This window comes from Dama dama, chromosome 19 (genome assembly GCF_033118175.1).
Source record: "Dama dama isolate Ldn47 chromosome 19, ASM3311817v1, whole genome shotgun sequence".
Taxonomy (NCBI): Eukaryota; Metazoa; Chordata; class Mammalia; order Artiodactyla; family Cervidae; genus Dama; species Dama dama.
In genome coordinates, this window is record NC_083699.1 from 22,859,002 (window position 1) to 22,876,124 (window position 17,123).

Consider the following 17,123-nt stretch of genomic DNA (forward strand, 5'->3'; position numbering starts at 1 on the left):
GCATTTGGGGACTGGCCTTTTTATTTTGCATAATTCACTTCCAGTCCATCCAAATGGTGCATGTAGCAATAGTTCGTTCCTTTCCGGTTGCTGAGTAGTATTGCATAGTTTGCTCACCATCCACCCATTGAAAGGTGTTTCTCTGTTTCCAGTTTTTGGCTAGTATGAATAAAGTTGCTCTGAACATTTACTCAGAGAAGTGAAGAATCATTACCTAAAACATCCCCATTTATACTGATCAAGACTTCCTCACCCTGATGACTTTTTCTTTTGGAATAATATTGATTTCAAATTCAACATGTCCTTCAAGCAATGATTATAATATGAATTATTAGTGTAGCAAGAAGAAAGCAAAACATAATATGATTAGAATATATCAGAATAGAAATGTGTGAGCAGATCCCTCTGCCATGCAATGAATTTCATGCTCTAGTAAGAGAAAAGCAGAAATTCCCAAAATCACTGACAGCAACACAGGAACTTTAATTAATGAATTAAATAGGTTTTTATGAGGCAAATTCCATGTCCAAGAAGTGCTCAGAGGTATTAGTAATATGTTAATTTGTTTATTTTAGCAACAAAATATTTTATTTTAACAAGGTATGATTTTGATACTGGGTTTTGAATTTTTTATCACTTTTAATGAAGATCTGTATGTCAGTGACCATTATTTGTATTCATGGTTTGTATCTGATATAAAAGGCAAGAGAACAAAAAACAATAAACAACTGAAGGGCATACTTTCTGATGAAAATTACATTTCCATCAGACCACATTGAGACACATATGATGATAAAGATAACATGAAAATGTTCCACATTTTCACATTGGTGCCTTCACATTGGAATTTTACACACTCACATAAATACACACCCTTATATTTAAAACATTTAGTAAAAGAGGCAGAAAATTTTAGGGAAAGAAAAAAGGAGATGCGTTACTGGAATCTAAACACTTTGTCAGGCCTTCTAAATAGAAAATGAACTAACTATGTATCCAAACAAATGAAAACCCATTTAAAAATGCCACCATTGTTTCATAAAATAGAGTATAACGGCATGTTCTTATTAGATTATCCTAGACATATATTTACAAAGCTCTTGTAACATGAATCACAGCTCAGAAGCTGGTATTCCTTTGACTTCACTAGGATTCACTCATGTTCTTTTCTTCTTCCTTTTGGTGACATGTAGTTTAGTTGAGCCTTGCAAAGTCAGCTTACTGAAACCCACCATGGTCAAAGTGAATGCTGCTTCTCTGATCTTGGTCAAAGCCTTGTAGTTCTTCCTCCTGTGAAGCTGAGAGAAGCCACCTCTTCATTCCTATCTCGGTGATCTTGGGAAGTTTGGTCACGGCACTTAGCAAGTGTCTAAACCATTGTCCGCACTTCCTAAAAGTTGATGGCCGAAGGCTTATATCCAGCTCAGTTAATTCCTTGAGGAGCCACAGGTTTTGGCAGAAGATGGTCCATCCTGCCTCACAGATGCTGTCGTTATAACTCAGGTCCAGCTTCTGCAACCTGGCCAGGTGACCTGTCTGAATTACCGATGCTGAAAAATAAAATCACTCTGCTAAAAGCCAAGAACACTTGCTAGTCAACTGTTTCCCACTTCCAAAACACAACACACTAGCTCCAGGATTTGTAATAAGAGTGGCACTAAGATGACACCACCCTTATGGCAGAAACTAAAGAGGAACTAAAGAGCCTCTTGATGAAAGTAAAAGATGAGAGTGAAAAAGTTGACTTAAAGCTCAACATTCAGAAAACTAAGATCATGGCATCCGGTCCCATCACTTCATGGGAAATAGATGGCGAGACAGTGGAAAGAGTGTCAGACTTCATTTTTGGGGGCTCCAAAATCACTGCAGATGGTGATTGCAGCCATGAAATGAAAAGATGCTTACTCCTTGGAAGGACGGTTATGCCAAACCAGATAACATATTAAAAAGCAGAGACATTACTTTGCCAGCAAAGGTCCATCTGGTCAAGGCTATGGTTTTTCCAGTGGTCATGTATGGATGCGAGAGTTGGACTGTGAAGAAGGCTGAGCACTAAAAAATTGATGCTTTTGAACTGGGGTGTTGGAGAAGACTCTTGAGAGTCCCTTGGACTGCAAGGAGATCCAACCAGTCCATCCTAAAGGAGATCAGTCCTGGGTGTTCACTGGAAGGACTGATGCTGAAACTGAAGCTCCAATACTTTGGCCACCTGATGTGAAGAGTTGACTCATTAGAAAAGACCCTGATGCTGGGAGGGATCGGGGTCAGGAGGAGAAGGGGATGACAGAGGATGAGATGGCTGGATGGCATCACTGACTCGATGGGCATGAGTTTGAGTAAACTCCAGGAGTTGGTGATGGACAGGGAGGCCTGGCGTGCTGCAATTCATGGGGTTGCAAAGAGTCAGACATGGCTGAGCGACTGAACTGAACTGAACTGAACTGAAGTAATAGAATGTTATTAGCAGCAGTTTTTTTCAGGGCATTTAAAATTACTCTGGTAACACTTCTCTGTATCCCATGTACAACTTGAAAATGAATTTTTTTCTCTTTCCAAATTCCAACCCAAAGAATGTCTTTTCTGGTTGAGTTCATGCTCTCTGCTCTCATGGAGCCCCAGCTCTTGCTGCAGGCTTTCTCTAATTAAATGTGAGGAGTGACTGCTCACTGGCTTTAACTCAGGATCATTTGTCAATAGTCTTCTTGCTGTTTAATGCTGTTTTATTATTCATTGTTTATTTATTCATTCGTCATTCAACAGTTATTTAATTGAGTACTTTCCATGGACAACATATACTTGGATAATTTCTAATTCATGGGTCAATTAGAACCTTTCATACATGAGTCAGTTTTTCCTTTGAATAGCACACATTAGTTAGTATCACAGTGCTACCTAAAATGGCTCTTAATAAATAACAGTTAATGAGGAAGCTAAGAAAAGGAGTAAGGAGAGACAGCCAGAGCAGATAACATGTGCTTCCCTTTTCAGCCAAAAGCAGGAATGGGTTATAGAGATGAGATGGGCAGAATCTCAGAGCTGGAAGGGACCCTGGAGGGCTCCTCATGCAACCTCTAGATGGACGATCAGAGAAAAATCCCTCTCACAGCTTCTCTAAGGGGGACCAGCCCAATTCTGCCTGAAGCCCTTTCAGGTTGCCCCAACAGAGGGAAGCAGCTCTCAGCTGGAGGAAGCCGTGCCTCTGGGCCCCATCTGACCTTGCCACTGCCTACCTGCTGGGAATCTCAGCTCCCTCCACGTTTCAACCATGCAGTGTTGGACAACAGTCAGGTCCCTGCAAATGTCCCCCTTTTAGGACTAAACATGCCCTGGTCCTTCAATCATTTGTCACACATCATGGCTTCCAGACCAAGTGGGATGCTCCATTGCCATCAAGGCTTACTATAAAGCTTTAGTAACCAAGACAGTATGAAATTGGTAAAAGAATAGACGCATAGACCAGTGGAGGCTTCCCTGGTGGCTCAGTGGTTAAGAACTTACCTACATTTTCTTCTTACCCCCTTAACAGTATCTTTTGCACAACATAACTCACAGTTTTGATAAAGATCTATTTATCAATTTGCTAATTGGTGGGCAGAGCTTTCTGTGTTATATCTTAAAAACTTTTTGCAAAACTCAAGTTCCCAAGTATTTTCCTAGATTTTATTCTAAAGGTTTTACATTTACATTTTACTTATCCATTTTGAGTTATTTTTGTCCAAGTTGTGAAATATAGGCTGAAGTTAATATTTTTGTGTATGATAGCTCAGTTAATCAAGCACCGTTAGTTGAAAAGACTTACTGAATTGCTTTTGCATTTTTGCCAAAAATCAATTGACCAGTTTGCAACCCCATGGACTGTAGCCTGCCAGATTCCTCTGTCTATGGGATTCTCCAGGAAAGAATACTGGAGTGGGGTTGCCATTTCCTTCTCCAGGGGATCTTCCCGACCCAGGCATTGAACCCATGTTTCTTGTGTCTCCTGCACTGGCAGGCAGATTCTTTACCACTAGCACCATCTGGGAAGCACTCATTCATTAGTCATTCAGTTCAGTTCAGTTGCTCAGTCGTGTCTGACTCTTTGCGACCCCATGAATCGCAGCATGCCAGACCTCCCTGTCCATCACCAACTCCCAGAGTTTACTCAAACTCATGCCCATTGAGTCGGTGATGCCATCCAGCCATCTCAAACTCTGTCCTCCCCTTCTCCTCCTGCCCTCAATCTTTCCCAGCATCAGGGTCTTTTCCAGTGAGTCAGCTCTTTGCATGAGGTGGCCAAAGTATTGGAGCTTCAGTTTCAGCATCAGTCCTTCCAATGAACACCCAGGACTGATCTCCTTTAGGATGGACTGGTTGGATCTCCTTGCAGTCCAAGGGACTCTCAAGAGTCTTCTCCAACACCACAGTTCAAAAGCATCAATTCTTCGGGGCTCAGCTTTCTTCACAGTCCAACTCTCACATCCATACATGACCACTGGGAAAACCATAGCCTTGACCAGATGGACCTTTGTTGACAAAGTAATGTCTCTGCTTTTTTTTTTTTCTACATTTCAGTGGGTTTTGTCATACATTGATATGAATCAGCCATGGATTTACACATATTCCCCATCCCGATCCCCGCTCCCACCTCCCTCTCCACCCGATTCCCCCGGGTCCTCCCAGTGCACCAGGCCGGAGCACTTGTCTCATGCATCCCACCTGGGCTGGTGATCTGTTTCACCATAGATAGTATACATGCTGTTCTTTTGAAATATCCCACCCTCACATTCTCCCACAGAGTTCAAAAGTCTGTTCTGTATTTCTGTGTCTCTTTTTCTGTTTTGCATATAGGGTTATCGTTACCATCTTTCTAAATTCCATATATATGTGTTAGTATGCTGTAATGTTCTTTATCTTTCTGGCTTACTTCACTCTGTATAAGGGGCTCCAGCTTCATCCATCTCATTAGGACTGGTTCAAATGAATTCTTTTTAACGGCTGAGTAATATTCCATGGTGTATATGTACCACAGCTTCCTTATCCATTCATCTGCTGATGGGCATCTAGGTTGCTTCCATGTCCTGGCTATTATAAACAGTGCTGCGATGAACATTGGGGTGCACGTGTCTCTTTCAGATCTGGTTTCCTCAGTGTGTATGCCCAGAAGTGGGATTGCTGGGTCATATGGCAGTTCTATTTCCAGTTTTTTAAGAAATCTCCACATTGTTTTCCATAGCGGCTGTACCAGTTTGCATTCCCACCAACAGTGTAAGAGGGTTCCCTTTTCTCCACACCCTCTCCAGCATTTATTGCTTGTAGACTTTTGGATAGCAGCCATCCTGACTGGCGTGTAATGGTACCTCATTGTGGTTTTGATTTGCATTTCTCTAATAATGAGTGATGTTGAGCATCTTTTCGTGTGTTTGTTAGCCATCTGTATGTCTTCTTTGGAGAAATGTCTGTTTAGTTCTTTGGCCCATTTTTTGATTGGGTCATTTATTTTTCTGGAATTGAGCTTCAGGAGTTGCTTGTATATTTTTGAGATTAATCCTTTGTCTGTTTCTTCATTTGCTATTATTTTCTCCCAATCTGAGGGCTGTCTTTTCCCCTTACTTATAGTTTCCTTTGTAGTGCAAAAGCTTTTAAGTTTCATTAGGTTTTTAATATGCTTTTTAATATGCTGTCTAGGTTGGTCATAACTTTCCTTCCAAGGAGTAAGCGTCTTTTAATTTCATGGCTGCAGTCACCATCCACAGTGATTTTGGAGCCCAAAAAAATAAAGTCTGACACTGTTTCCACTGTTTCCCCATCTATTTGCCATGAAGTGATGGGACCAGATGCCATGATCTTAGTTTTCTGAATGCTAAGCTTTAAGTCAACTTTTTCACTCTCCTCTTTCACTTTCATCAAGAGGCTCTTTCGTTCCTCTTCACTTTCTGCCATGAGGGTGGTGTCGTCTGCATATCTGATATTTCTCCTGGCAATCTTGATTCCAGCTTGTGCTTCTTTCAGCCCAGCATTTCTCATGATGTACTCTGCATATAAGTTAAATAAGCAGGGTGACAATATACAGCCTTGACGTACTCCTTTTCCTATTTGGAACCAGTCTGTTGTTCCATGTCCAGTTCTAATTGTTGCTTCCTGACCTGCATACAGGTTTCTCAAGAGGCAGGTCAGGTGATCACACGTTAGTCATTAGGGAAATCCAAAATAAAATCGCAGTGATTTGTCCCCATCTTCTAATTACAGTGTTTGGCCATAACACTTGTTTTGAAAGCACGTATTTATTCCAACTAGATTGAAATATCAGAGAACAGTGTGAACATAACCCGAATTTCTTGTTTGCTTACACATAATTCATCCACAGGAAACACAAGGTGAACAGAAAAAAACAAGACCCAGCTGAGCAAAGCCAGGCATAGACGTAAACAAAATCCACACATGCACAGCCCTCCCAAGGACAAGGAGCCTTGCCCATCCACATCCGGTTCCAACTTTCTATTCTATGTCAGATAATCCTCCTTCTTCCACCCCATATCTGTATCTATCTCCTTTTTCTTTTTTTTTTTAATGGTTCGCTGCACCTGGTGGCTTGCAAGATCTTAGTTCCCCAACTAGGAATAGAACCTGCACACTCAAAAGTGAATGCATGAAGTCCTAATCACTGGACCACAGGGAATTCCTCCATCTCCTTGTATGAACCAGTCTCTACTGTGTATTTGGTTTTAGAATTGCCTGTGTCTATTTTAGGGCTTGCCGGGTGGCTCAGTGGATAAAGAATCTACGTGCAATGCAGGAGGGATGCAGTTTCGATCCCTGGGTTGGGAAGACCCCCTGCAAGAGGGCATGGCAACCCACTGCAGTGTTCTTGCTGGAGAATGCCATGGACAGAGAAGCCTGTTGGGCTCCAGTTCATGGGGTTGCAAAGAGTTGGACATGACTGAAGTGACTGAGCACAAACCAGCTTTCTCCCAAGCAGATGTCAAGGGGCAGAGAAGGTGCACAGAGGGCTTAACTCCAGGCCTCATTGCCTCCTCCGCCTCCCTTCCCCTGGGCTGGCAGGGCAGGCACACTGGGCTCTGAGAGTCAGGACAGCTTTGGAACCAGAAGATACACACCCAAGAGAGCCACGTCCTCTGTCACCAGGGAACAGCTGCTCAGCCTCAGCACTTGAAGAGACATTGAACACTTTAGCGTCTCCAGGAGCAGCTTCAGGTCGCCGCCAATACACTTATTCCAAGAAAGGTTGACTATTTTCAGAGCAGGGAGGTGAATGGAGGCTTCAGCTGAAATTGACAGCGATAAGAATAGCAATAACTTAGACTTCCTTAGAGGTCATAAACTTTGAACTTGAGCAGCCTAGGCTAGGGCAACATATTATTATCACTGAGTTAAGAGAGTCGTGGGCTTCCGTGGTGGCTCAGATGGTAAAGAAACCATCTACAATGCAGGAGACCTGGGTTCGATCCTTGGGTTGAGAAGATCCCCTGGAAGAGGGCATGACAACCCACTCCAGTACTCTTGCCTGGAGAATCCCCATGGACAGAGGAGCCTGGTGAGCAACAGTCCATGGGGTCACAAAGAGTCAGACACGACTGAGCAACTAGCACTTTCACTTTCAGAGACATCTTAGTTGCAGCATGTGGGATCTAGTTCCTGACTGGGAATTGACCCTGGGTCCCCTGCATTGGAGTGTGGAATATTAGCCCATGGACCACTAGGGGAATCCTGAGATCCAGCAGTCTTTGGATTAAATTGGGTGAAAGAGGGACATCATTTCTGGGTGTGGGCAGTACCCTCCATAATTCCTTGTTTCTCCTGCCTGAAATCCATGGATTCAATTTATGTTGCCTATTTTCATTTGGAAGAAATTTTGGAAACTTCAGAAAAGTAAAACTTGGTTAAATGGTTAATTCACTATCAACTGGCATTTCTTTCCTTCACCTCGAGTTTAAGAAGGAGAGAGAGATAAACAGTTTTCTCATCTAGTCAAGATTTCCAGAGTGTGTTCTGCTTTTACACATCCCACTGGCTTCCGAAACAGAGACAAAGCCAAACCTTCCTGGAACTCTGGAACACCAAAATGTATTGTGTTTACTTAACTGCAGTTACAGAAACAAGGAAGGGAAATCGTGTATCTTGGAAAGATGTTTAAAGGAAATTGAAGGATTTTCTGCCTAGTTCACAGTTTCCTCTAACATTAAAACTAACCAGAGCAACTTATTCACAAGGTATAGTCATCAATTACATTTTACATTTTCTTTCTAAAAAATGTTTGAGGGGTAGATATATATTCTTTTTATAATATCTAATAAGAACACCCCTCCCACTCATATGATACAGTGACCTATTAACAAGAAATTGAACTTTTTATTCTAAAAATGATATAAAGAAATATGTATATATTTACTAGATATATATTTATATATGTGTGTATATTTATATGCATAAATACATATTTATATGTGTGTGTTTATATGCATAAATACATATATATGTGTATATATTTACCTGTATATATTTACTTCTTTTTTATTGTTGGTTTACTTCTTAATTCAAATGGAATTAAACAGATCTTCCCTGACTTATGGTGGGATTGCATTCTGATAAGTTGAAAATATCTTAAGTAAAAAATGAATATAGTACCCCTATACTAAATGAATTTAGTATAACTGCCTAACCTGGTGGGCTACAACAGTCCACGGGGTTGCAAAGAGTCAGACACAAATGAAGTGACTTAGCACACACGCACACAACCTACCTAAACATTCTCAGAACACTTATATTCATCCACAGTTGGGCAAAATCATCTCACACAAACTCTATTTTATACTTAAGTGTTGGATATTTCGTCGAATTTATTGAATACTATACTGAAAGTGAAAAACAGAGCTGTATGGGTACAGAGTGGTTGTTAAGTTTGCCTTTATGATGGCATGAGAGAGTATCATACCACATTATGTATCATTAGCTCAGGGGAAGATCAAAATTCTAAGTGTGATTTCTACTGAATGTATATTGCTTTTAGAAAGTAAAAGCCACTCAGTCATATCCGACTCTTTGGAACCCCATAGACTATATAGTCCATGGAATTCTCCAGGCAAGAATACTGAAGTGGGTAGCTGTTCCCTTCCTTAGGGGATCTTCCCAACCTAGAGATCAAACCCAGGTCTCCTGCATTGCAGGTGGATTTTTTAACCAGCTGAGCTACCAGAAAAGCCATTACATCATCTTAAAGTTGAAAACTCTTAAGTTAAACCATTGTTAAGTCAGGGATTATCTGTAGATTCATGTCACATGATGCAATTTAGTGTAATATCTACTTGATTATGATTCTTGATTGTGTAGCTATAATTGAAAAGAGTTATGCCTTCGGATGGCCCATCAGACTCACAGCAATCTCAATTTATATTGAACTCGGTGGAATTACAAGGTACTACAAATGTGAACCTCCGAGTTGGTTATACAGCCATCCCTCCATATAGACAGGGATATTGTTTCCAGAATCCATCAATACTGAAGTCCCTTATGTAAAGTGGCATGGAATTTGCACATAATATGTACACATCCTCCCATATATACTTTAAATCATCTCTGTGCTGGGCTAAGTCGCTTCAGTTGTGTCCAACTCTTTTCAGCCCTATGGACTGTAGCCCGCCAGGCTCCTCTGTCCATGGGATTCTCCAGGCAAGAGTACTAGAGTGGGTTGCCATGACCTCCTGCAGGGTATCTTCCCGACCCAGGGATTGAACTCATAACTCTTCTGCATTGGCCGGTGGGTTCTTTACCACTAGCACCACCTATATAATACCTAACACAATATAAATTATATCTATATAGACAGTTGCCTGAATGAGGCAAATTCAAGTTTTGCTTTTTGGAGCTTTCTGGAAATTTTTTTCCAGAAATTTTTTCCAAATTATTTTTGACCTGCTTTTGGTTGAATCCATGGATTTGGAACCCCTGGATACAAAGAGTCAACTATGCACACCTTAAAATGTTAAAGGTTAAATTTGCAAAAGCCAGAAGTCATCCATGTGTCTTTGAAAGTCACTTTTAAGAGAGCCTATTTCCTGAAAAGAAGACAGATTGATACTTCACTGTGCCTATGGTTGGGCCTTGGAATGAAATTCACTTGGAGGGAAACAGAGGCCTCCCTCTTGGGTGTTACTGCACCGGTGTCTGCAGGGATCCGGAGAATTGCTTACCCAGGGCAGTAAAAGTCTCACTCTCCAAAGCACAGTTGCTGATTATCAGTGACTTCAACGCTGGTAAAAATCGGAGCCTGCTGAGTAGGTTTTCAGAAGAGCTGCCCATCTCTTTGTTGGCAGATAAATCCAATTCCTGAAGACTCGAGAGTAAAGGGATAACGTGAGCTGTTAAAACATCAAGAGGGACGTGGCTCAGGCAGCATCTCACAAGGGGTCTCTGGGTGTTGAGGTGCCACAGTCTTCTCGATCAGCAAGCATGGCTCTTGCCTATGTGACCCCTGCCCTTCCTTACACACCATTCCTCACCACACACGCCAGCCACTTTCCCCAGCATGCAGCTTGGGCTCTTCTCTAAGCCTCTCTCCAGGCCGGAAGTAGAGAGCAAAGACTTTGGAGACAGGGGAAACTGGGTTCTCATCCTGTTTGTTGCTAAAGAACAGTGTGACTTTGGGTAAGTTGCTTAACTTCTCTGAACCTCAGTTTTTCGATGATAATAACGACAATAACTACTCCATAGAGACAACAGGAAGATAAAATGACCTGGTATATATAAAGTGCCTGGTAGAGTGCCTGGCACACATTAACTGCTCAGTTTATGTTTGATATGATCATCCTTTCCTCAGAATATAAGTCAGAAGTACTAGGAAGGCAATGAAATCAAGCAATCAGAACAGATGTCTGTTGGGACTTCCCTGGCAGCCCAGTAGTTGGGACTCCACGCTTCCAATGCAGGGGGCCCTTGTTCAATCCAGGTTGGGGAACTAAGATCCCACATACAGCTAAATTTTTTTTTTTTAATTAAGGTATGTACATTGGTTAAAAAAAAAAAAAAAAAAACCCCACCAGATGTCTGTTGGTAACAGCACCAGAGTGGGGTCCTGAGGGCCCCTGCTGTGCCAGGAGGGACCCCTGTTTCCCTGTCTTGCTGCTGCTTTTCCTACCTTTAGGCCTTTGCCCTAGTTCTTCCCAGTGTGGGAAATATAGTTTCCTGGGACCCCTGTGGGGCTGACTCACCTCCTCAGAGCCTTCCAGGGCCACCAAAGCCACAGGAACCCTGTGTTCACAATGACATCACCCTATTCTCTTTTCCTCCCAGGACCCCTATTTCGTGACTTGTTTGTGTATCTATTGTTCGTATGCAGATCTTCTGCCCTCCCTCACTGAAGGTGAGCTCTTCGTGTAGAGGCTGCTTCCTGCCCAGAATGTGCATCAGAGTCTGGAAATCGGAGGCACAAACATTAGTGGAAGGAGAGAAAGACAGGAGAAAGGAAGGGGAAGGAAAGGAGAAAAGAGGGCAGGGACTTGTGATCCCTACAGATGCAACCATGTCTCCCTCGTCTGATGCCCACAGCACGTTGTATTCACCATGCGTGCTAAGCCACTTCAGTCACGTCCGACTCTCTGACTCCATGGACTGTAGCCTGCCAGGCTCCTCTGTCCATGAGATTTCCCAGGCAAGAAAACTGGAGTGGGTTGCCATTTCCTTCTCCAGGGGATCTTCACCATGTATTTGGTTTATTTCCACCCTCTCCAAACCGAAGCTCCTGACTCTGAATTTACCTTGGCCTGCAGCACAGGGCCTTGAACAACTAGATGATTAATCAGATGTCATTGGCTAAGTGATCCATAATTCCCTTTCTTTAAAGCCATTGAGAATGATCAGATAAAAGAATGTTCAATTCTTTAACATCACAAGGTAGAAAACAGGATGTATTTTCAATTCTGTCTTTAAAACTGAGCAGGAGGACCATGCAATTCTTATTAAATAACCATTACCTTTCTGGGGCCATTTATTCCCATTGGTGGCTGTGAATCCAGACAATAGAGGCTAATCTCTCAGTTGCACTATCGGTAACAATTCAAGTCCTCTAGCACTTTAATCTTCATCTGAGCAGCAAGATGAGATGTGAGGTTTGTGTTATTCATTTGTAGCAGGGGAAATTCATTATTTGGAATCTGATGGCCTGATAATTCAGGAGTGTCTCCGCAGGTATGACACTCATAAGTAAAAGGGATGCTGATCCCATGACAATCTCCATTTAAAGCTCAAAAAGGTATTGTTTACTATTTTAAAATCTTCATGAAAGACTCAAACTCATCTCATTTTCCCAAATTGAGGGATAAGAGTCTAAGAAATAAATTAGCAGGGCTAAAAGATCGATATTAGACCCAGAGACCTATTTTGCTGTTTTCTTCCCCCAACTGTACGAAAAATGACAAAAAATGTCTTTTTCTCGTTCTTTACTGATTGATTCATTCAATCGCACATTGAACAGGCATTTGCTGGGTGCCAACTCTGTGCCAGACCTTGTACACAAACAATAGAGAGATACCGAAGAAAACCATCCCTACCTAGAGGAGCCCATAGTTCGGAGAAAGGAGCAGAGCATGGCTGGTGTGCGTGGGAGTCAGCACAGCGTAGCTGGAGAAGTTGATGGGGGAAAGAAATAGCGAATGCCGTCAGAGTGACAGGAGCAGGAAAAGCATCTAGACGCTTGCAATAATCTAGGCATGAAACTGACAGTGGGCTGGAGCAGGATAGTAGAGGTCTAGACAGTGAGCCGTGGTCAGATTCAGGATATATTCTGAAGGTTTATTGTGGCTGCAGATGGAATAAAACCCTTAATCCCTATGGCTATGCTTGCTGTTTGTTAGGGGAAACTGCATATACATTACCTGTTACAGGACTATATCTGTGGTAGGAAAGTAAAGGTGGTGACCTAAAATTGTAATTATCCACTATCCACTGACTTTCTGTAACTTCACCTTATCTAAGTGCCTTGGCGTAACTTGTGAGAGAGAATGCCTCAGCGCCCTTCGTTTTGACTTTCCCTCTGCGTCCTTCTTTGCAATATGCTTTGTGACATTCACAGATTCATTTCTAAACAGTCACAGGAATTCAAAATTTCTTCCTCGAGTGCCACATCTATCCTTCACAGATGTGTATAGGAGTTTAGATTCACTAACATTCACCAACTCGGTGGACATGAGTCTAAGCAAACTCCAGGAGATAGGGAAGGACAGGGAAGCCTGGCCTGCTGCCATCCATGGGGTTGCAAAGAGTCGGACGTGACTTAGCAACTGAACAACAACAACAGCAATATTTATTGGGTACCTAATATTTGCCAAACACTATGTTGGGACATTCACAGAACTTTTATGATGTGATCCTCCCAGTAACTTCATGAACAGTACATCTCAGATTTGCCAGTTTCCCAAACATACGCCAAGGCTCTGAGAGACCTCCCTCAGCTCTGCAGCACCTACTTACTCAGGGACAACACGTCGTCGGCCGTCAGTGAGCACTGGTGAAGATCCAGCCCCTCCAGGTGCTCCAGCGTGGCCAGCCCTGCAGTGTCTTCAAACCCTCCACCCAGCTCCTTGTTGCAGGAAAGGTCTAGTGTCCTCAGCTCACGCAAGTATCTAAAGGCAGCATCTACAAAGAAGGTCAAAATCCCACTCTGACATATTACAGGACAGTCGGCAGGCGTGGAGCAGGGGAGGGAGCAGGAGTGGAGAAGGGAGACTAAGAAAATGCATACACTGTGATGACAAAACCCCAAATGGAGGGATAACTGTCTGCTTTGTACCACGAAGCCCTTTGGACCTGACGATGTCTTCGAACACTGTCCGTTTGACCTACATTGATTGCTAGTGCTTTTGCTCAGATTTCTGCACCTAATGGTTCTTCCTCTACTATCCTTGAGCATTTGTACATTAGCAGCATTCTAGACTTAAACTGCCAAGGAGAAGGATAGGACAGGCTCTAGAAGATGAAAGGATAAAAATACATTTCACTTTGTATTCTCATGTAATGTGGGTACTCTATACAGCAGAGTAAATTTTAACTACAGATATCACTGAAGTTGTTTTGATCAGCACCAATTCCTTCTTACTACTAAGCATAAAATAATGCTGGCACTTTCAAAAGTAAGAGAGAAATGGAGAGCTTTAGTAGCTAGCATACTTTTATTTTGCACACTGTCTCTCTCAAATCTGAAATACCCTGGCCTTTTCAGAGTTGGCCATTTAGTTTTGTAATTCTAAAAATACATGCTCACTGTAAAAGACTTGGAAAATCGATAAAACTTGAAGATTTAAATTACCCATGATCTCGTTCCCCAACCTAACCTCTGTTTCTAGTTTGTTATATTTCCTAACAGCTTAAAAAATTAAATGTAAAATAAAATTATATAGAAGCTTCAGTCATTGCTAACTTACCCAGTAGCGTGACACTCTTTTGTGACAACCCACATGAATGTAACTTCAAGACTTTCAGGTTTGAGGTACTTTTTAGTCCATGAGCAATACTATTGAGACTGCCACCGATGTTTCTGTTAATAGAAAGATCAAGTACTTCAAGGTTTTGCAGTCTAGGTAGCAACTGACCTGGAAGAAAAGAAATCCAAAGAACAACTCAGTAAAGATGCAGGGTGTGGGACTTCTCTGGTGGTCCACTGGTTAAGAATCTGTCAGCAATGCAGGGGACACGAGTTCCATCCCTGGTCTGGGAAGATTTCATATACCATGGGGCAACTAAGCTTGCAAGCTGCGACTATTAATACTAAAGCCGGTGCTCTGGAACCCATAGGCTGTAACTACTGAGCCCATGCACCCTAGAGCCAGTGCTCCGCAAAAAGAGTAGCCCCACTCACTGCAACTAGAGAAAGCTCACTTGCAGCAATGAGGACCCTGCACAGCCAAGAAAACAGATGTGGGCATGAAAGTTGGGGCAGGCGGGGGGTGGGGGTGGGGGGAGTGTTACATCATCACGTGACCTGGGATATACTGAGCTACTCTTTCAATTCAGGGTGAGAGGAAACACAGCCAATGTCAACTCCCAAGCTCTCCAATTATGGGCGTCTTCACATGTTTCCTGGGGAGGACTCTACCAAATTCTACTTACCCACAAACACCCCATCTTCTGATGTGAGGCTACAGTCCACGAACTCAAGGGTTTGCATCTTGCTCCCTTCTTGCAGTGTCTGGAAGATCAGAGGCAAGTTTCCTCCCACTTTACTGTTCCAGGACAAATTCAACTCTTCAAGTTCAGGCAGCACTTTAAGTGCTTCTCCTGTTTTAAAAAAAAAAAAAAAAAGGTCCAAAGATCAGGTTGGTTGTCAAGTTCACAAAGGAGGGAATTCATTGCAAAGTCAATACAACCATCATTTACAAAGTATTGAAGCCGGGCCAGGTCTTGGTTAGATGCCAGGGAACAGGGAGGAGAAAAGGACCCAGTTTCTACCCACAACCAGCAGGGTGAGCTTCTAGGCACAGCCAGGGTTCTGAAGCCATGCTCATAAGCAAAAATTGTAAAAAAAAAAAAAAAAAAAAGAAAAGAAAGAAAGAAAAAAATCCACCTGTCGGTAAGGTGTGTGTGTATGTCTTAGTCGCTCAGTTGTATCCAACTCTTTGCGACCCCATGGACTGTAGCCCGCCAGGCTCCTCTGTCTGTGGGATTCTCCAGGCAAGAATATTGTAGTAGGCTGCCATTCCCTTCTCCAGGGGATCTTCCTGACCCAGGTATCAAACGCAGGTCTCCTGCATTGCAGACGGATTCTTTACCTGAGCCACCATGATTTTACCAAATCATTTTTATGGTAGTAAATATTTCTACCAGTCCATCTACTTTCTCCCATCCACCCTCTTTAGGGATCATTATTGCTGAGAAGCTTGTCCAGAGGTAGAAATATAAAAGATTTAGAAAATAAAACATGAAGATTTAAATCATCCATAATTTTATTCCCCAACATATCCACTGTTTCAGCCAGAGGTAGAAGCAAAAGCAGGGCACTGGCCATCACAGAGGAGAAGCTCACTCTGACATCAAGAATATCACATACAACTGATCCAACCACTGCAGGGAGGGATGAAGAAGAGAACACTAGGCATTAGCAGGAGAAGGCAATGGCACCCACTCCAGTACTCTTGCCTGGAAAATCCCATGGACGGAGGAGCCTGGTGGGCCGCAGCCCATGGGGTCATGAAGAGTCGGACACGACTGAGAGACTTTCACTTTTCATTTTCATGCATTGGAGAAGGAATTGGCAACCCACTCCAGTGTTCTTGCCTGGAGAATCCAAGGGACAGCGGAGCCTGGTGGGCTGCCGTCTATGGGGTCGCACAGAGTCGGACACGACTGAAGCGACTTAGCAGCAGCAGCAGGCGTTAGCAGCTCATCATGCCTTGGGATGCAAGCAGCTCATGACCGCCCTGGGGTAAAGAAGGATGCAGTGAGCAGGGATGGAACTTAACATTTCTGACACCATTTCACACAGGAAACACTTGAGGGCTACAGAGTGGAAGCCGGGAGAGAACGGGGGATCAGCCCTTAGGAATGATTGTCATTGCTTTGGGGGCAGAACAGAATGGTGAGCTGCACACACACAAAATGTACTTTCTCAACATGTGGAGTCAATCTGAACACCAATTAAGAGTGTTGGAAGGTCCACTGAGTCCAGAAACCTCTATTCTACTGCTGGATACTGGGCGTGAACTTCTGCCACAGATAATTTATTCTATGGTTTAAGGTTTTGCGGGCTTCCCTTGTGGCTCAGCTGGTAAAGAATTCACGTGCAATGCAGGATACCTGGGTTCAATCCCTGGGTTGGGAAGATCCCCTGGAGAAGGAAAAGGCTACCCACTCTAGTATTCTGGACTATATTCTGATATCATGGACTGTACAGTCCATGGGGTTGCAAAGAGTCAGACATGACTTAGCAACTTTCACTTTAAGGTTTTTGGAGTCCAAGAGCCCCACTTAAAAATGCAAATTCTTCAGGAAGTTTAACAACATAAGTCGATAAACAGGTATCACTTTGTATGCCATTGCCAGTCAATGGAGTGTGACTTTAATAGCCCTGAGGCATGCCCAGGATCAGGGAGAAAGAGGGCATGATTGTCTGTAGTACGTCTAATATTGGAGCACTATACACT

General features: G+C 42.9%; 1 protein-coding gene across 3 annotated transcripts in view; it reads right to left on the reverse strand.

Moving 5' to 3' along the window:
• Positions 1-17,123, reverse strand: part of LRRC31 (leucine rich repeat containing 31) — a 48,250-nt gene that overhangs the window by 20,482 nt on the left and 10,645 nt on the right. For 2 of the 3 annotated variants that reach the window (XM_061167873.1, XM_061167872.1), the window contains exons 4-8: positions 15,094-15,261; positions 14,409-14,576; positions 13,459-13,623; positions 10,185-10,352; positions 7,095-7,262 (exon numbers count right to left, since the gene is read on the reverse strand). In XM_061167873.1, coding sequence (XP_061023856.1) covers positions 7,095-7,262; positions 10,185-10,352; positions 13,459-13,623; positions 14,409-14,576; positions 15,094-15,261 — 837 coding nt within the window. Of the gene's footprint in view, positions 1-612; positions 1,551-7,094; positions 7,263-10,184; positions 10,353-13,458; positions 13,624-14,408; positions 14,577-15,093; positions 15,262-17,123 lie in introns of those variants that run through there. The other variant, XM_061167871.1, reaches the window with a different exon arrangement.